This window comes from Miscanthus floridulus, chromosome 17, assembly GCF_019320115.1.
Source record: "Miscanthus floridulus cultivar M001 chromosome 17, ASM1932011v1, whole genome shotgun sequence".
Taxonomy (NCBI): Eukaryota; Viridiplantae; Streptophyta; class Magnoliopsida; order Poales; family Poaceae; genus Miscanthus; species Miscanthus floridulus.
Genome location: NC_089596.1, coordinates 37226268 through 37246777, shown reverse-complemented (window position 1 = coordinate 37246777; position 20510 = coordinate 37226268). Strand labels below are relative to the sequence as shown.

At 44.0% G+C, this 20510-nt stretch overlaps 2 protein-coding genes across 2 annotated transcripts; both read left to right on the top strand.

Annotated features, from left to right (window-relative positions):
- Positions 1-5835: 5835 nt before the first annotated feature.
- On the top strand, positions 5836-6971 carry LOC136514809 (uncharacterized). Its single transcript, XM_066508516.1, has one exon. It carries the CDS (start codon positions 5966-5968, stop codon positions 6908-6910), a length of 945 nt encoding a protein of 314 aa, XP_066364613.1. The 5' UTR covers positions 5836-5965; the 3' UTR covers positions 6911-6971.
- Positions 6972-15991: 9020 nt separating this feature from the next.
- Positions 15992-20103, top strand: LOC136516789 (aquaporin NIP1-3-like). Its single transcript, XM_066510269.1, has 4 exons — positions 15992-16504; positions 16989-17411; positions 19608-19669; positions 19774-20103. Exons 1-4 carry the CDS (start codon positions 16355-16357, stop codon positions 19982-19984), a joined length of 846 nt encoding a protein of 281 aa, XP_066366366.1. The 5' UTR covers positions 15992-16354; the 3' UTR covers positions 19985-20103.
- Positions 20104-20510: the final 407 nt, after the last annotated feature.

Here is a 20510-nt window from a genome sequence, read left to right as displayed (position 1 = left end):
GGCTTGCCCTCTATTCATCTGGACGTAGCCTGGTCTCCATGTATTATAATTATCCCAAAAGAGGATGGCATCTTCATACATAAGTAGCTTTGCTTTACCACTATTTCGAATTTGTTTAGGACTCCCCTACCGAAAATGGTGGTATATGGATAATCCATGTTGACTATGTCAAAAGTTATCATTTTAGTGCGAACCTTCTCTCCTTCTGTGAAAGAGACCGGGATTGCTTTCTTCCCTAAGGCGTCTATCTTTTTCTCGCCAAAACCAAACAGTGAGTTCTCAGCTGGTTCAAGTGTTCGCTTATCGAGGTTTATCTGCTCGAAGGGTTTGATGAAGATAATGTCAGCAAAGCTTCTGTTGTCTATGAGAATGTTATGTATAGTAAACCTAGCTATATTTGCTATTGCTATGAAAGCGTCTATGTGTGGATAATCTCGCACTTGGAAGTCACTTTCATCGATGGTGATTGGCACCATGGACCAAGCTGGCCTGTTGAGCAATACCCTTGGTGAGACGGTGTGGACTCTTCTCTCATAATCCTTTCTAGCCCTTTTGTTTCTGTGCTCTTGATTTGATCCTCCGGTGATCGCGAATATGTGACCTTGGGAGGGTAAGATGTTGTTTACAGCTTGTTGCTCTTAGGCATTTTTGTGCTCTTGATTTGGTCCTCCGATGATCATGAATGTTATGTACCCTTGGCTTGATTGCTGTTGCTCTTGTTGAACTAGCGAAGGCACGACGGCTAAATGCTTGAGGTGTTGGGTGAAATGCTGATACACTGGGAATGCTGACTGCTGCCAGATGTATGGATGCTGGTTATACCCGTGCAAAAAGCTAGGGCACTAGGGAGCGTAGCTGCTTGTCGCCATGTAGTGGCCACCGTAACCTTGATTGTTTACCATTTCGCGGTTGGCGTTGTGGAACACGTGGTTTGATGTTTCGCTGCTTTTCGCGGCTTCATCTTTCTCCTTTAGCTCTCTAGCCATTTTGTTGTACTTGTAGTCTTTTGTGAAATGGCCTATGTTTTCACCACACACGGCGCAATAGGGTGTCCTCTAATTCCTTCCCCTACCTCTACCATCGCATCCACCATGGGGGCCTCATCCCCCTCACCCACCACGTAGAGCTTGATCGAAGCTTCTATACTGTTGGTTTGCTGGCAGCCTGGGGAAAGCTTACTCTACTGGATTATGCTCTGCTATTCTTGCAAATTATTGATTGCACAAAATGGTCTCATGTTTCGCTATCCTAGGGTTGATGGTGGCCTAGGGGCCCTACCTGCTTGCCTCCACTAGTTGCTTCTTTAGGTCATCATTAGACCTAGCATATTGCCTCATTATCTTGAACAACTCTTTGACAGTTGTGGGGTAATTTCTAGTGAAATGCACAGCGCACTGGCCTATGGCTAGCCTTTTGATAGCTGCTGCTATCACCGTTTCTTCTGGTGCATTTGGCACTTGTGCTTTGATATGGATGAGCCTCTCTAGATAGTCGGACAAGGATTTGTCATCTCACTGTATATAGTTTAGCAAGTACCTTGTGGTTTTTGTTCCTGGGTGATATCCCTAGAATGTGGATAAGAGTTCGGCTTTGACTTGGCTCCATGAGTGGATGGAGAGGGGCTTCAATGATGTGCACCAATCATGGGCTATATCTTCAAGTGCCATGATCAGGATTTGGCGAGAGTCTAAGCATCTTCTCCTAGAGAGGTGATGGCAGTTTCATAGCCTGCGATGAATTTTCTTGGGTTTGTCTTTCTGTTGAAACCTAGAATGCATGGATTATAGCCCAGGGGCCATGGGTGCAACTGGAGCTCTTTTGACAAAGATGAGGTGGAATCATATGCATCTTTGCCTTCGTCTAGCAAAATGGCATCTAGTATTATTTTGTTTCCGCCTACCTGTCTGGCGCCTCTGCCTGTCACTGCTCCATGTAGACCCTGGACCTCGCGCATTAGCCTTTCTGTCTCAATCTCATCTTGCCTGATGGCTCACTATGTTTGCTCTGTCCTATTTTGAGCGGCTGCCTACCTCAGCAGTTGTTCCTTCTCTTGTTGTAGCCTGAGGATGTCCTATTGATACTAGTCCAGTTTTTTTAGATCTTTTGCCTGTTTGGTGATTTTGCTATCTTCATCTTCTTCTGGTACTTCATTTCTATCTTGGTCGAGCTAGAGTTCCTAAACCACTCCTTTGGGTGTCTCCTCTCGACTGAGAGGAGGCATCATGTTATCTCCCACCGCTTGGGGAGCTGGTGATTCTGTCATTATCGTGCCATCTCGCATGGCTATCTCTACAGCTATGAAAGATAACGCCTTGGATGCTTCCGCCCTGTCCATCGATAGCTTCGACGCTTTGTTCTTTAGTGGCATGATAAGCTTGAGCGAGAACCACGGTGGGCACCAATGTTGTTCAAGTCCAAAGCCTTCAAACACCTGGTTGCCGCGCGAGCAAACTTTGAAGTAGAACGAGTCAAAAAGGAAAACACAAGCAAAATGTTGTTCAAGGCTGAAGCCTTCGAACACCTAGTTGTCGCGCAAGCAAACTTCGAAGTAGAACGAGTCGAAAGGAAAAACACAAGCGAAACAAGATGGATGATTTTATCGATCTTGTGCCTCTTGTTTTTACATTCCCCCAATGGAGGCTATTTATACACGCCCGTAGGCTTTTCATGGGACAAAATGCCCTTACAACTACTATACATTTGGGGAATATTCCTTCCTATTGTGGGCTTGCTCACCATTCGGAGTCCCCGCCTGCCCTGGGTAGCGTCGGCCAGAGGAGAGCCGACCAGCCCAGCCTCATGTCACTTTCGCGATCGACCGAGTGGGCCCCTGGCGGATAGAAGCTATCGGCCACACAAAGGTGGCCGTCCCCTCCATTGGCGAAACCTGCAAAACCGACTAAATGAACCATTAACTACTATTTGCCCGAGCGAATAGCTCAAGTCAGCTCCATGCCCCGGCCGTGCAGACTTAAGCGGGTCGTTCTTTTCACTAAGGTGAAAAGAGTTGAGCCTGGCGCGGGGTTTGGGTGAGCCCTTACTGCAGGATCCTCCATTCCGTCTCGACAAAAAGGGAGTCAAGGCAGTGATCATCATGAAACAGGGCGGCCGATGCCGCCCTCATTTTGCTTTGACGAGATGAGAACTCCGCGACATAGTCTTTATTTCTCCCGTGGTATCACACTCATCTTTTTGGTAGCGTGAAATGCTTGGTGCACCGATGGGTCAAGATTGTCCGTGCCCTTGACGTTCGTCATTTCGTCGGTGCGAGACTTTATCAGCGTCAGAAGGGTGTGAGTGAGGCAGGAGGCGAGCCCTTTGGGGTGCCTAGAGGTGGGGCCTGCCCCCAACACATGGTGAAAATATTTTTTGTGTTTTTTATAAAAAGAAAAGATACAGATATGAGGACGAACTAGGTTTGAAGAAAAATACGACAACCGCTCGCCGACAACGACGCCAGAAATGCTTATTAGTATTTCTTAACGCATACAGAAATAATCCACAAGCGCACGAAAGTATTGTTGTAGCATTCACCTAAAAGTATTCAGGGTATTGCATTTTCCATAGGGAACAGAGGTACTCTTCTATCTAGTTCATCCAAGGACAACACAAGAGTAGAGTAGGTAGAGGTTGAGATAGATTCCTAAGGTTTAGGGTCTAAGGATAGATAAACTCTACTATTACTTGCTTACTTTGGGCACTGGAGAACACTTGGTCTGCCAAGCATTGCTAGTCTGTAGCTCTACGTCATGCCCAGATGTGGGGGATTATAAGGGACGGACAGGGCTATCACCACCTATCATCTACCCCTCAGCCGTGGAGCATGAGACAAATAAAGGTAGCCTCTAGCCTAGACACTATGTCTACGCTATCGACTACTACTCTAGCGCACTAGTAAGGGTTATCCGTCTTTAGCAAGGCCCTTCTACTAGAGTATCCGCCATGGGTGCGAACGACGATCCCGCAAACAAGTAAAGATAAAGCTTAACTAAACAAGAGACCTTATACCATAAGAATCACGAACACTTACTTAGCGGGAGAACCCATTGAAGTAAAGTTGCTCGTCGAGGTACAAGTTGGGGAGACACCGACAAGTCCGACGCTTCCCCGAGCTCTCCCTCACATCTCTCCCTTACAACTCTGGCTAGCTACTAGGGCCTAAGCCCCTTTGGAGTGTTGCTCTAACTCAAGTGAGGAGTGCTCTTCTTCCTTGTGGTTGTGCCTTGAATGAGAAGGAGTGAGGGGGTATTTATAGGTTGAGAGGAGGAATGGAGGCCACTCAATGCGCCATGTCAGCGATCCATATGCCTCTTCACCACAGTCCATCAAACCATCATAGGATGAATGGTGGAGATGGAGTGGACTTGTGCTTCCTTGCATGCCTATCTTGAGCAAACCGCCATTCCTCCGTACAATTCTTCTAGAATACACATGCCACCGATGTTGGAGAGGCGGTAAGAAGCGCCGGGTCAAGGTTGGGCCTGAGGCGAGCCTATAGGGGGGTGGGCGACCCCGAGGGTCAATCGACCCCTAGAGACACTGTCCTGGCCCAGGTTTTGTCTGATGGGCCTCTAGGGATGTGAGGGCCATGCCTATAAAGTTTCACGCCATTTAGAGATCGTTTGGTTTGGGTTTGGCCCCTTTTCTCTATATGCTTGGCCCTGATTCGGCCTGGTAGTAGGCCTTCCCCTCTTGGGCTACTTTACGCAATACGGTGTCACACTTTGTTTCTTTGCGCATTTTGAATGTTTTTTTCATGTATCCCATAAATGCCCTCCTACAAATGGTCAAACACCAAAACTTGTGACGATTGTTAGTTCTAAAGCCCTATGTCTAAGCTTAATGTTATTTTAGCAGTTTTTATATGAAAGTTGACGGTTAGAAATGTGAATTAAGCACCGCCAATATCCATGAATAAAAAGGCATAATGAATCTATTTAAAAATTTTCTCTCCATGACTATAGTGACTTAATTATTTAACTTTAATATTACTAATGATGCATTGAAACTATTTAATAGTATATCTATAAAGAACTTTAATTAATATTATTATTGATACATAAAGATTAAATTAGTTTGAGTTTTTCTAATTTAGTTTAAACCTAATATATTTGTTGTTGTAAATTATTTTAATACTTTAGTTTATTTATTTACTGAAGTAAATTATATTTTATATTTTATAATTTCATGATAAGTATTATATAAATAATGATTGATTATTTGATATATTTAATTATTAAAATATATTGATAACTATATTATTTTTTATGATCTATACTTATGTTATATAATACCCACATACTTTAATCTCTACTTGTATAATAATTTTGTAATTACAAAACATTGATAAAGCAAAATGGCTACTTGTTGTCTACCATTATTATTGAATTTAACCTGTCATTTTACATATTATCGATTATAATTTATTTCACTTTGATAATGGAGATTATTCATGTATCTTGAATTTAATTTAACCGTATGCACCTTGAGTTGAATTGAGTAAATATTCGAATAGAAATCCGAATCCAAGACATCCATTTCGTATTTATATTTGAAAATATTCATATTAAAATATAGTAAAGAAATGATAGCCAAATTCGATTTTACGTGAAACCGATCTGTTTTCATCCTTACCGAAGACGCACGTTCTCCGCTCCACATAAAAGCCTAGCTGGCGCCACCTTGTTACAATTTACAAGACACCACACGATTCTGGCCCAGTCCAAAGTCGTCGACCGTTGGGTCCGCCCCAAAATCAAATCAAATTGCCCACGAATTCCATATTTCCATTCCACTTCCGCTTTCGACCGTTGCATAATCTCCCTCCACAAAAACTCTCCTCCCGCAGTCCTCCGCTCACGCCGCCGCTCTCCTCCCCAGCGCCCAGGTAACGCACCAGCGAGCGGCGTGGAGCAGCAGCAGCAGTACAGGTTCACAGCAGCCACCGCGTCGAGGTCGCCGCGAGATGGTGTCCAGGACGCCCACGAAGCCGCCGCCGTCGCCCAAGCTCGGTGCCGGCAGCGTCACCCCGTCGAAGCCGTCGCCGACGCTGGTGGCGCGCCGCGGCCGTGCTCTCCGCCGCCGTCTTTCCCCCGCCACCACCAAGCGCCGCGGGAGCCCGCTCAAGTCGCTCGCGTCTGCGACCGCCGCCGTCGCCGCCTCCCTCGACCGCTCCATCCGCTCCTGCCGCCGCCACTGCCTCAAGCTCTTCGCCCGCCTCGCCGTCCTTGGCAGCCCGCGCAAGCGCCGCGCTGCTGCCGCGGGGTTCCAGCGCCTCCGCTCCTCCTCGCCGCCTCCTCATCCGCCGCCGCCTTCGCAGAACCCCGCGGTCCGCGCGCAGTCCGCGGCGCTCCCGCCGCCGCCGTCACCGGGGAGGCGGACGCTGTTCCTGGACCTCGACGAGACGCTCATCCACTCCCAGACGGACCCACCGCCTTCGCGGTTCGACTTCACCGTGCGCCCCGTCATCGGTGGCCAAGCGGTCACCTTCTACGTCGTCAAGCGCCCGGGCGTGGAGGCGTTCCTCCGCGCAGCGGCGGAGATCTTCGAGGTCGTCGTCTTCACCGCGGGGCTCCAGGAGTACGCCTCCCTCGTGCTCGACCGCCTGGATCCCGATGGGGAGGTGTTCGCGCACCGCCTCTACCGCGGCGCGTGCCGCGACGCCGGTGACGGGAGGCTCGTCAAGGATCTCGCCGCCACCGGCCGGGCGCTGGACCGCGCTGTCATCGTCGACGACAATCCCAATGCGTACGCCCTGCAGCCGGAGAACGCCGTCCCGGTGGCGCCGTTCGTGGATGATGACAACGAACAGGAGCTGCAGAGGGTGATGGCGTTCTTGGACGTCGCAGCGGGGTACGAAGACACCCGAGAGGCCATCAGATACTACAAGGATCTCGTCACGGCAAGCTGAGCCGCTGTCCTGCCACAGCGGAGAAGGTGCCCCTTCTGCCGATCCCTTCTTGAAGCAGTTTCAGGTTTAAAGTTAGCACATTTTCACAGATTTATCTACTGGTTAGTTGGAAAGTGAGAGATTGCAGCAGAACAGGAGATGTGTAAAGCTTTGACCTTTCAGGATCTTCCTGAATTTCAATGCGAGTATTATGATGTAGCTGAAACCAAATTGAATTGTTACAGTAGAATGTTGAAATCACCGATTACAAGATTTATTTTCGTTTCGGATATATAATCAATGACTTGTACTGCATTCTGAAGCAGTTTAGGGAGTCGATTAAAGGCGAATATGAGATGGTGATGAGCATCCAAGTTTCAGAATCTTCCTGAATTTATCTATGCTGCTGAAATCAAATTGCAATTGTTCGCTTGGCTTATAAGCCGTACTTTTTCAGTCAACGAACAAAACAATACTTTCAGCCATGGCTTATGAGCCAAGCGAACAGGGCAGTAGTATGTGCAGATGCTTTCAAACTATGGCATTATGAGAATTTGGTCCATTCGGTGTCCATTATGGGAACAAACATTTTTGGGAACGAGGATTACAGGTGAGATGGTAATATGAGATGCTTCTAATATTCAGGAATTTTCCTCAATTGGGACCAAACATGTCGCTGAAATCGAAATATGTAATTGTAGTCTGTGGAATGCTTTGAAGCTATGGAATTACAGCCACAGGGATATGTCTCCATATCTCTCGTGCACAATTTCCGACTAATTACTATCTTTTTGTTTCTTTCCCTCATGATGTTAGCAAATTGATAGCTGGTTTCTAGGTATTACAGAAAGGAAGGACAAACAAACTGTAGATGCAAACAAGCGTTTTGGTCGAATAGACAAACAGTTGTCAAACGGATACCAAAACTATTTGAAACTATTTGATCATCTGTTTTTTTTTTCTAATTGTGCAGACAAGTCAGATATTGTAATCTAGTGCTAATCTTGCACCACCAATGAGCTAAGCAGAATCGTTTTAATCCATTTTTCTGTACCCCTACACCCTGGTAGAATGTCAAACATTTTATTTTAATTGCCCATATGACAAACTGTTGCAGAAATTTGTTCTCCCTGAACTGATCAGTCCCAGAGACCCAGGGAGGCAGAGACTAACTAGGATCATTTCGATCACGTAGAAGTGCAAGCCCCGTTCCCACCAAAATCAAAAGAGCTTTCCGAATCACCATCATTTAGGGATGTCACCTTTTTATCCCTCCAGATTATTTTGATGATGATCTACTATTCCCAAAGAATAATAGGGGTGCCTCTAATTTGCCAGTAGGAAAATAGGAGCCTAAAAAAGAAAGCCTTGTCAATGAGCATGAAAGTTTCATTCTAGAAGAGACACAAGCTCCATACTTACATGAGAAGTCTCCATAGTCAATAGAGTAATTCACTATGCTAATGGCACATAAGAGATGTTTCAAAAGTTTTATTTCAAAAATGTTAAAAAACAGCATATCATTGCTTCCTTTTGTTTTGTATAAACAAAATTGTTCCATGAATTAGAGGAACTTTTGAGCTAAAATGCTCCTTTTGTTGGTGTAATGCTTACACCGATAGAATTGTTTGCCTAGCAATCGCTGTGAATCTCCTACTGCAAGGAACATGGATAAAAGAACTTGGTGACAGGAGGCAAGTCGGCTGAACCAATTTAAGTTGGCTAATCCAGCCTATCCACATAGAGCATCTCCAAGAGACTTTCCATATCCTTCCTAAATGTCAGGAATAGAGATTTTGGTGGTTATCCATATATAGACATCTTCTATTCCGGATTTTTCGCTAACCAAAAATAAAAGACAAGAATGGCTCTACAGAGTGCGCACAAGATATAGAAAAATTATTGAAGAATGAAAAAATATATAGAAAGCGATTTTTATGCAAATGACTCTTCTATTGATTTTTTTTTTTATGAAACTAGAGGGGCCGTAGACCCTATTCAAATGATAATTTAGAGAGTGAGATTTAGAAAGGCTTTTGGAGATACTCTAATAGGGACCCCATGCAATGCATCAGACAAGCATATAGAGAGGGAGAGGAAATGTGACACGATCAATGACACCACAAGCTGAAAAGCATTGTTCACTGATTTATTGTGAGAGAAAAATATTGTTGCTTCGCTGAAAAAATACGGCTCATAAGGCCAGCGAACAGGGCCTAGTCTAAGTGGATGGAGATTGTGGATTGATCGACCTTACATAGGCTGGCCGACCCCACCCTACTGCTCCAAGTATTCACCCACATGTGGTGTCGTCTGATTTGAAATCTCTCCACTCCTCCCTTATGAATTAATATTAAAATATTCATATTACTCTGATTTAATGATTGTTTATAAAACTTGATCCAACGAATCTTGGGAGATTATCTGAGCACAACTTTGGCTCTGCACACTAGCTTGCATAAGTTTATTCTTAATTACGAATATATTGCCTAAATTGTTAAAAGATGAATGCAGCAAGATAGAAATATTTCTTTCCTTCTTGATTAAGTATTACCAAAGCTTTAAAACCCATAAATATCCTAAAGAGATTTTTTGTTTTGCGCTAAACTTTAAAACCCTTAGCTTCACATCTCCTTAATGGTTTACATGTCCTACCAAAGCCAAATATTTACACGATGAAACCCATAAATATCCTACATTTGGTTGTGTTGAGTTTTGTTAGTTTTGAGACATTACCAAGTAGTGACACTTCAAAGCGATCCGTTTCCTTCATGTTTACCTTTTATTGCTAGCCTTTCCTATGTCCGATTATGTTCAATTTATAATTAAATTCAAATATTCTTTTTGTCAAGCATTCCTCCACCAAAGCAAACCCATGATCTTATCACTTATCATATCCACCAAAATGATCTTCCCAAATAAATACCCCGATTCCTTACTCCATCTACCATTTGCAAATTCTCCTCAAATCCCTTGAAAAAGAAGGCGCGGATCAGAAAATAAAAAGAAAAGATTTCAATTGACATTCCTCCACCAAATCAAACACATGTTTCTTTCACTTATCCTATCCACCAATATGGCCAACCAATTGCAGGAGTACTACTCAATGGGCCACCAACTGACCATGGGAATGCATCTAAGACGTACCCAAGGCCCTAGGTTGGCTGATATGCTCATGATACTTCTAGTGCTCACCAAGAATTGGTTTGAAATTGGCCCAAGATCGATGCAATCCATACCATGGATCCGATCTGTATAATCGGTCGAGGCCAAGACATGAGACATGTGACGCGGGCTTTAGCAGGAGTCTATATCGTGCCCAGTGGTGATAACACACGTGGATGCGAGCCTGATGCAACTCTTGTAAATTGATGACTAGGTCATGTTCGTTTCTCTTACAATCCGTCTTTTTCAGCTTATTTTTTTTAGCCGGAACAGTATTTTAAATCAGACAAAATATTGTTCCGGTTGAAAAAACAAGCTGAAAAAGACGGATTATAAGAGAAGCGAACATGGCCTGGTCATCTATATGATGCAACTTTTCTACGTTGTCAAGCTGCGCAGACTACATGGACTTTCTTGTGGCACATCTCGACTTTTATAGAAAGAAACAAATATCCCAATAAACCAGGCAGAGCATTTTTTTCTCCTGAGCTAAAGATTCAGATTTTAAAATCTTACCTCTAGGGACATATTTGTGAATTTTTTTTAAAAAAAAAGGGCTAAAAAATAAAAAAAATGATTTTCCGAATATTTTATTTTTTAGCCCTTTTTTGAATTTTTTTCACAAATGTCCCTGGATGTAAGATTTCAAAATCTAGACCCTTAGCTCGGCGCCATCGTTGCTGGCGCCAAGGTCTTGGACTCGACGCAACGCTGATTTGACAGATAGCTCGGCGGTGACGCCGAGCTCAGCGCCGTAGACACTGGCACCGAGCTTGACGCCCCGTACGAACCCAACCATCGAGGAATAAATCGGGACGGAGAAGTGACGAGCACCAGCAAGCAGTAAAGACACAGCAGTGTTATTGTGAGTGGGTTCAGGGGGTCATGAATGGGCTTGATGATGACTGTGGAGCCACATGCAGCTAGAGGTAGCACTACAGAGCTTGTTCGGCTAGACCAGAAAAAATACCGTTCATGCTGAAAAATACTATTCATGCTGGTTTGTTGTGAGAAAAAAACACTATCCCCACTTAAAAAAAACAAACCGAATAAGCCGGCTTCTTGCTCAGCCGAACAAGCTCACAGTCTACCCGCACTGCGCTACTGCATCTGCATGCCTCTCTGCATATCCGTGAACCGTTATGCAGCCAACTTCCCGGAGCCACCATGCTCGGCTGGGATCAGTAACCTTTGCTTCGGTCGTTGTTTTGCTGCTCGATCCAAACCCGTCCAACTAGGGCGTTACGTTACTCCTACTTTGTTGTGCACAAAAAAAAAACATGTGCGACGACGACGATCAACATTCGACAAGCTAGCTAGCAGTTGCGTGGCCGTACGTGTTTTGATACTACAGTGCGCTTAAAGGGGCCGCCGTGGACCCTAGCAGCCTTTATTCAGTGCATTGGCACGTAGCTGTAGCTAGCATGCACCAACTCTACCACCTGGTGCGTGCGCGTGCCAGGCCCTGTGTCGCTTGTCTGTGTGTTTTCTCTCACTAGTAGGATCGGAGGTCGTCGGACTGAGGATCCCACAGGAGCCTGGGAATTCAGTTAATTGGAGGAACGTATATAACCGCAAGAAAGAGAAACCATATTTATATGGCGGCAAATATTGGATCCACTGTACTATACTCGTGCATGATTTGATCCGGCGCATGCAGTCGCAATCGCTACGGGTGCAAATAAATTTCGAATTTATACTACCCTGCGGCAGCTAGGTTGTGTACGTGTGTGCAGAGAGAGTTAGTATTAATTAGGAACCGTACTTGCATTTTCTTAAGACAATAGTCGTATCGTACCCACTAGTACAACATTGTTTAGTTTATTTATATTCTTCTTTTGATTGGTTGGGTTGTTTTGATCGAGCAGCAAAACAACGACCGAAGCAAAGGTTACTTATCCCAGCCGACCAGATGCAGTAGCACAGTGGGGGTAGACTGTAGTGCTACCTCCAGCTGCAGGTAGCTCCACAGTCATCACTGGAAGCCCATTCATGGCCCCATGAACCCACTCACAGTAACACTACTGTGTTTTTATTGCTTGCTGTTGCTCGTCACTTCTCCATCACGATTTATTCCTTGACGGTTGGGGCGGGCGCCGAGGTCGGCGCCAGTGTGTATGGCGCTGAGCTCGACGTCAGCATCTATGGCGCCAAGCTGCCTGTTAAATCAGCGCCACGTTAGCATCAAGCCCAAGACCTCAGCGCCAGCAACGATGGCGTCGAGCTAAGGGTCCAGATTTTGAAATCTTACCTCCAGGGGCATATTTGTGAAAAATTTTCAAAAAATGGGCTAAAAAATAAAAAATTCGGATTTAGACACATACTATAACCCAAAATTATTTTAGAATGATGAAAGTCTGAGTCAAAATAAAAAAAAAATTATCTGAAATGTTTTGGACAAAAGATTATTTGAAAGGTTGATTAAACTGAAAGAGACCCTTTCATCATCTGAAATGCTCCAGAAAAGAAAGCAAGAAGAAGATGAATCATCTGAAAGTAACTAATGAGAATACTGGGCTAAACTATATTTGGCACTTTGGTAGCGTTCCGTGCACTCCAAACCGGCCCTTTCTTCGTTCATTATTGTTGGGATCAAGTAATTGTCCGATTGTACACAGAGAATAAGATATATGTAACACTCCCTCCGTTCTAAATTATAAGTCCAGATACATAGCAAATTCTATATAAAAAAAGTTAAAACGACTTATAATTTGAAATAGAGAGAATATAATAATAAATTAACAACTATATAAATAACAGAGACGTGCTTCAGCACAAGCTGGGTCCACTCTGAAAAATTGTCAAAGACTTCCATCAGATAATACTACCACGTCAACACAAAACCAGAAGGACAAAACGATAGGCCTTTTTCACTTCCCCGTGAAGCTACGAGCACCGGCCTGATTGCCGTGACAATTCTGGTAAAGCGTACACGGAACATCGTCAATTCGTCCGAACTGCTCTACTTTCAGAGGTCAATTTGTTGGGAGATGACCTTATCGAAACAGTCGTCGATAGGGAGGATCATGCACCTCATGGTTAACGTTAGCCTAGTCTTCAAAGATGCTCATAAAAAATACCCATAGGAATAGGATTCACATGCGTACATTGTGAGTATTTATGTTCTACTGTGTAATCACACACACACACAAAATCGTCAAAAGAAAACATCGTATTTAAGGTATTTTCAAGGTCAAATAGCGGCATTAAGTGCTTGATTCTTTAAAAAACAACAAAGGTTTACTATATATGACGTGGTTATTTTCACGCATTCCTATTCATAAATTAGCCATTGAGAATGATGCGTTTCACTGAAATTTCATCAAACGGACAACTCAAAATAAAATCACACTAGTAGCACTAATCCATATTGATATTCCTAATGTCAACAAAAACCGGTGGAAAATAAAAGCCCATTTCAAACTTCAACATTTTTTTATATTTACGAAAATAGGTTATATTAACAAAAGACAATCTAACTAAACAAACTTGGCAAGTAAGCAAAATATGTTGTTTTAACATAAATGAAAGCAACCTCGAGTCCAAATTTGGGAAAAAACCTAAGAGGGGGAGCGGGTAAATTGGGTATCTAAAAATCTAAGGCTAGTGTTTTACTTGAATTTCACTAGATAAGGAATATGTGCCGCCTATTTTTTCGCGCGCCCCATGCATGTGCTTGGTTTCTCTGTGCCCGCTTGGCGACGCCCTAGCAGCGGACCCACGCCGCCCGGACGTCACCTAGCATCTACAGTAGGTGGCTGCGACACAGGTGGGTTCCATCGCAACATGTGCAACACTAAATCTACTTTTACAACACCCAGGTGAAACACTTGCAACATACATCCGAAAACAGCTGAAACACTTGCGACATACATCTGGAACACTTGCAAAACACCTGGAAAACATTTGAAAGCCATTGAAAACATATGCAACATCCAAATAAAACATTTGCAATAGACGCATGAAACACCTGAAACACTTGAAAGATACGCTTGCAACATGCATGTATATGCAACATCCTGATCTACTTTTGCAATATTCAGATGAAAACACTTGCAGCATACGTCTGATACAGATGAAACATACAGTTGAAACATACATATATAGCCATTGCAATATGTGCAATATCCCGATCTACTTTTGCAACATGATATAAAAACACTTGCAACATACCACTAAAATACCTGAAATACTTGAAACATATGTTTGCAACATGTTCTTTCAGCGCAAACATCTCCTTGCTGCTTCGACGAATGGAGGCTCGTCGGCACGTGGAGGTCACCGGTGTGCTCGTCGGTGGCGCAGAGCTCGCCAGCAACGTGGAGCTAGGCGGCGGCGCACAGACGGCCAGGTGGGGGCGACACGGGTGGCGGTGGCGCAGAGAGTGGGTGGAGCGTTCGGACGTTAGACGCTCGAGTTAGAGCATTTCCGTAAATGAAAACAACCTTGAGTCCAAATTTGGGAAAAGACCCAAGAGGGGGAGTGGGTAAATTGGGTCTCAAAATTTAAGGCTAGTGTTCTACTTAAACTTCATTGGAAAATTATGAACTAGTATAGTATGATTTGTACCTTGAATTTTTTTTATTTTGTTCTAGCTACCAAAACCCACAAAGAGTTTTACAACTTAGAGCGAGTCCTATTAACTGACCTAACACTAGGAAAGGCAAAGGCAAAGGCAAAACAAATCAAGCACAACTACAGAATCTTAAACGTGGTAAGAAAAGAATAGGTCAGGTTGGGCCAAACCACCAGAGACAAAAATGTACAGGATTGTATCAGTTGCCTGATCGCAATCTTTAGTCCATATCAGAGCTCCACCAAGTTCCACTCTCAGTCATCAAGTCTTCCCCTAGTTATAGTGTTGACCTTGCCAAAAAGGCTCATACACCCAACGCTAGAACTTGTTTAGTTCCTCCCAAACTCCCAACTTTGGCACTATGCAAAAAGAAGATTCTCCATCACATCAAACTCGCGGTACATGCATGGAATACTAAAAGTAGACGAAATTAAAAACTAATTGCATAGTTTGGTTGTACTTTGCGAGACGAACATTTTGAGCCTAATTAGTCAACGGTTGGACAATTATTATCAAATACAAACGGAATGCTACAGTGTTTCTACAGTACGTTTTGCCAGCTTTGCACATCCTTTGGCAACTAAACAAGGCCCTGGTGCCACAAGCCACGGAGACTCATCATCCCTCCCAACCCTCCAGGTCACTTCGGCGCCATTCACCTTGGAGCTTCTTGACCAAGGAAGAGGTTTCTTCGTCCCCACACACAAGTCATCACCAGTACACACCAAGCTCGCTAGAAGATCATCAAGACCTCAAATGCTTTGGATCACAAATATTTTGCATATGTTATGTGCATGTACACATCACAGAGACGATCGACAAGAATGCTAAGAATGAATCCCATGAAGAAAGTATTAGCTTCCATGAACTTCCTCTGATCAGCATTCGAGAGAGTTCTTTCTATCTTGCTAATACTAACCCTGAACACATTCGCAACTGTAAGCCAGAGGATAACCTTAACTCGCCACCTCTTTGAATCGCACACTGAAAATCCAAACCATGTATAATTATTTTTTTTTGGAAAATTGGTTCTATAGCATTAAAAGATCGCAAGACCTTAGCTCTGCGCCCTCGAGCTCCGATTCTTGTGATGTTTCAATTTTCAATGCTATGGAACCATTTTTTCCTTTTTTATCGATGGGCTTACGGGAACTAGCCCATGTATAGATTTTAACACCGAGGCTGTGAATCCATGAATAACTTCTTTGTTTCTAACAAATGCATTCTTTCTGTACTTACAAACTTTTTTGTATTTAAGGGACACAACAAAATCTCAACGATTTTACAAGATAGTGATATCAAAAGTCAATGAAATTTCAGAGATACTAAAGACGATATCATCACATGGCGAACTCGAGCTCTGGGTCAGCCGCTACATGCATGTTGATCACGCGAGAGCTACTCATCAACAACTCCCAACTGACGGAGTTTGCGTTCACATATTGCCCATTATTTAAAACTCTTTTATATGCGTTGTGAAGAATTCCCGGACACACACGCATACAAGCATACTAGTCTCCATGATCAGTCGACGAAGGCAATTAGGATAAACAACTCTTTTTACGACACATGCACACGGTGCATCTCGTCGCTGCTGCTGCTGCTGGACCCCATAAATAGTGCTTAGACCAAGCTGCTCCCTCATCGTCATCTTCTTCTTCCTCCTCCTAGCAACACGGAGCGGTTAGCTGCTGCTGCTGCTGCTGCTGCTGCTACAGGCAGAGATGGCAGGAGCAGAGCTTGCAAACGGCGTGCACGAGGGCGCCCTGGCTTTGGAGGAAGGCAGAGGAGGAGACGAAGCAAGGTGTGAGAGCTCGGAGCAGGACGGAGCCGCCGGTCGCCGCCCCATGTTTTCCGTGCCGTTCGTGCAGAAGGTATGCTTCTCTTGCTTTCAATCACTTGATGGCTGCTTCACTTCCTTGCAATTCAGCAAAAGGTGTGTTTCTTCTTGCATGCATGTTTAGCAAAAACAATTATGTATCCTTGGGGAGGGTGTGGTGGGCCGGGAGGAATGATCCAGACAGAGGAAAGAACAAGATGACAACTGCTCATGTCCTCTGATCTGAGTTGTGCCCCAGAAATGGCCAAATTCAGAACAATACTGTAATAAGTACAAGGCGGCTAAGGGAAAAAAATTAAGTCCAAACAATTCTTGTGCGTTGTTGCTACTCCCTTCACAACATCTTGGTCACCACCTTGGTGCCATCACTTGTTTTCTTATCCTGTCGTCATCCGATCGACATCCAAACAAAAGAATCAGCTGTCGCCAACTAGGAGAAGCAACCCATGTGAACGCGACGTGTGATTCTGATGCATGCTCGGTGATGTCGCGTTTGGCTTCTTCTTGCATACATGCAGATCCTGGCGGAGATCTTCGGGACCTACTTCCTCATCTTCGCGGGGTGCGCGGCGGTGGCGGTGAACCTGCGGACGGGCGGCACGGTGACGTTCCCGGGCATCTGCATCGTGTGGGGGCTCGCCGTCATGGTGATGGTGTACTCCGTGGGCCACATCTCCGGCGCACACCTGAACCCGGCCGTCTCCTTCGCGTTCGCCACCTGCGGCCGGTTCCCCTGGAAGCAGGTCCCCGCGTACGCGGCGGCGCAGGTCATGGGGGCGACGGCGGCCAGCCTGACGCTGCGGCTGCTGTTCGGGAACGCGCGGGAGCACTTCTTCGGCACCGTGCCGGCGGGCTCCGACGTGCAGTCGCTGGTGATCGAGTTCATCATCTCCTTCAACCTCATGTTCGTCGTCTCCGGCGTCGCCACGGACAACAGAGCCGTAAGCGCCAAACCTCAAACTTTGACCATTATCGTCATAAATACTATGCTCGGTCGATCCGTCACGGGTCTTGTTCAGCTTCAGCTGTCCACCATCAATCGATCTCATCCAAAGTTTTAAAATAATATAGGCAAAGGTAACAGAACTCCTCTCCTAATATCAAGGCTTCCTCGTCAAGATTCAAGAGGGCAAGCAACAATTTTTCGTTAAAACTTGCACTAGCCAGCCGAGGAGTTTGAAGTTTTGAATCAGAGATGTTTTTTTTTCCTTCATTTTGCGAAACATATTGAAGGGTTCGTGATAGTATAGATTGAGTAATGATCGAAAATTAAAAAAACAAATATGCAAATGAAGGAGGTGATCGACATTTTGAAATCAGCAAATGGCTATGTTAACCATCGCTGTTGGGAGCGTTGATTTCTAGTTGGATTATGGTTGCCTGTCACTTTTAATGAAAATCCACCGTACCCAAGCAAAAGAAAAAGTGTTGTGTTAGTATATCCATAGAAGCTTATGGGGAAATATCTCACTGGTCTAAAATCTATGCGGTCTTAACCTCGAACCACTACTTATAGGACAACACACAGCCGTAAGTTAATTAGCATCTGTTCTCCCCCAGGAACTTTTGACCATTGTCACATGCTTCATCACTGGTTGAATGGTCACAAATAGCATTAACGAAGTTAATATTCAGAACATCAACGTGGCACTCTTGACAGTGAAAACTCCCCTCTCAAAACAAGGGAGTACTCCCTCCATTTTAAATTGTAATTTATTCTGATTTTTCTAGGGAGATAGTTTTGTTGAGTACCTACATATAAGTAAAACTCATATATCTAGAAAAGTAAAAACGATTTACAATTTGAAACAGAACAGTAGTACTCCGTCTATTCTAAATTATAAATCGCTTTGGTTTTTTTTACATCAATTTTGCTATATGTCTATATATAGATTTTGTTATATATCTAGACATGTATGTCTAGATATATAGCAAAATCGGTGTAAAAAAACAAAATAACTTATAATTTGGAATAGAGGGAGTACTTAACATTACACTAATAATATGATGTCTTTGTTCATCATGGCTGTGCGGAAAACTGATTATTCCTAGTTGGGTTGGTTGCATGACGTAGGCACGAGTGTGCACGTATAGAATTGTGTGCCTTTCAGAGGAACAAAAATGCCTCGGCCATAAAAGGAGCCGGGTAGAATGAAAACGAATAGAATAATTGAAATCATCCTCCTTAAGAAACACCGTATACATGGTGTCTGACACAGATGCTTACAAGAGACCAGGCTAAAAAAATATTAGATTGACGAAATCACTAAAAAAACATCGATGTTAACGCTCATGTCTTCAACCTCAAAAAACGGATAAATTAAATAGTCGACAATGCAAGCATCTGTACTGAATCTTGGACTCAAGCAACCCCAGGTCAATAGATTACACAAAAAAAAGACTAATCAAACTGCACTCATCAATTATTCGTGTAATGGTTATTTCAACGTGTGTAACAAAGTTTTGCACAAGTAAATTCCAATTATAAATCGGGGACATGCCGAGCTGGCAGACTACCAAAAACAATGGACAATCCAAATTTATGAATAGGCTTAGAGCATCTTCAATAGAGTAGCTAGTACTTCTTTAGCTATAACATTGTCCATTTAAGGTGTAGATTGGATTATGAAGAATCTCTTCAATAGTTTGGTCATAATATGCTCTGAATAATAAATACGTTGGTCCACATGTGTAATAGACTAATAGGCTAATAATAAAAGTTTCCATACCCCTTCTTAGCGGTGCCGTCGACTTCGACAGTTGAGGTGGACATGACCAGTTGTGCACCATACTTCAGAATTAATTAATAACATTTTTTTCCTCCATCGGTTGCTTCCGATTGGCAGCTAGGATGAAAAAGCTGCATGCCCTCATTAGTATTGGCTTCCACCTACTAGCGCCAAACGAATCGATAGCAATTCATTTGTTTGCTCGTTCTCTCCCCTCCATATTGGTCCGAGCCTGCCCCTGAACCTACTCAGCGAGCTAAATCGACGATTGTTGGAGAATTGAGTGCCTCAGTGAAACCAATCATAAGCACATTCTCTTTCTTTCTTAAATCTCTCTTCCTCATAGACAAAACTCTGACGTGGACAGCGTATGAGCTGACATGTAACATTATCCATGCTCTATTGCAGATTGGCGAACTCGCTGGCCTCGCTGTCGGAGCTACCGTCCTGCTAAACGTGCTCTTTGCCGGGTAAAAAACTAAAAATACAATGTACAGTGCAATACATGCATATATCTGCAAAACTAATACAGTGTGTGAAAAACGCAACTGATGTGATGTGATGCACTGCACAGGCCTGTATCAGGAGCGTCCATGAACCCGGCGAGGACCCTGGGCCCGGCGATCGTCGTCGGCCGCTACGCCGGCATCTGGGTGTACTTCGCCGGGCCCATATGCGGGACGGTGGCCGGCGCGTGGGCCTACAACCTCATACGCTTCACCGACAAGCCGCTGCGGGAGATCACCCAGACCTCCTCCTTCTTGAGAAGTGTGAGGAGGAACTGAACTGGAGTAGCTGCCACCCAAATAAGCAACTCTCTGAAGATAGATACAGTTAACAGTGCTGTTCCTTTGTAGCTACTCTCTCTCTCTCTCTCTCTTCAATTAATTTACATATTATTCAGTATATGCTTGGCTTGTTAGTTTAACCGCTGCAAGATTGGGTCACTAACTGAGGTAAATTTTTCTTCGCGAAGAAGAATTACCCTTCACCCTTTGTTTAGGGATAAAGGTAAAATGGAGAAGAAATCACCTGCTATGCTCGTGTCTGTGTTTTCTTTTCTCCATTACAGGAAATGCTGAGACGACTAATGAGCCGAACCCCTATTGGCTTTCATTTAAAATTAGCAAATTTTGATTTTAAATTTAAAAGAGTACAAATAGAATACTTTATTAAAACGAGCCATTAAGGCAGCTCAACGAGCTTTTGGTTTGAACCTAATTCCTAGGTCACGTTCTGGATTGTGTTCCCATGTCACATCCTGATTCATGACTCTGGAGAGGGTGACTCTGACTCATATGGGCTTATACA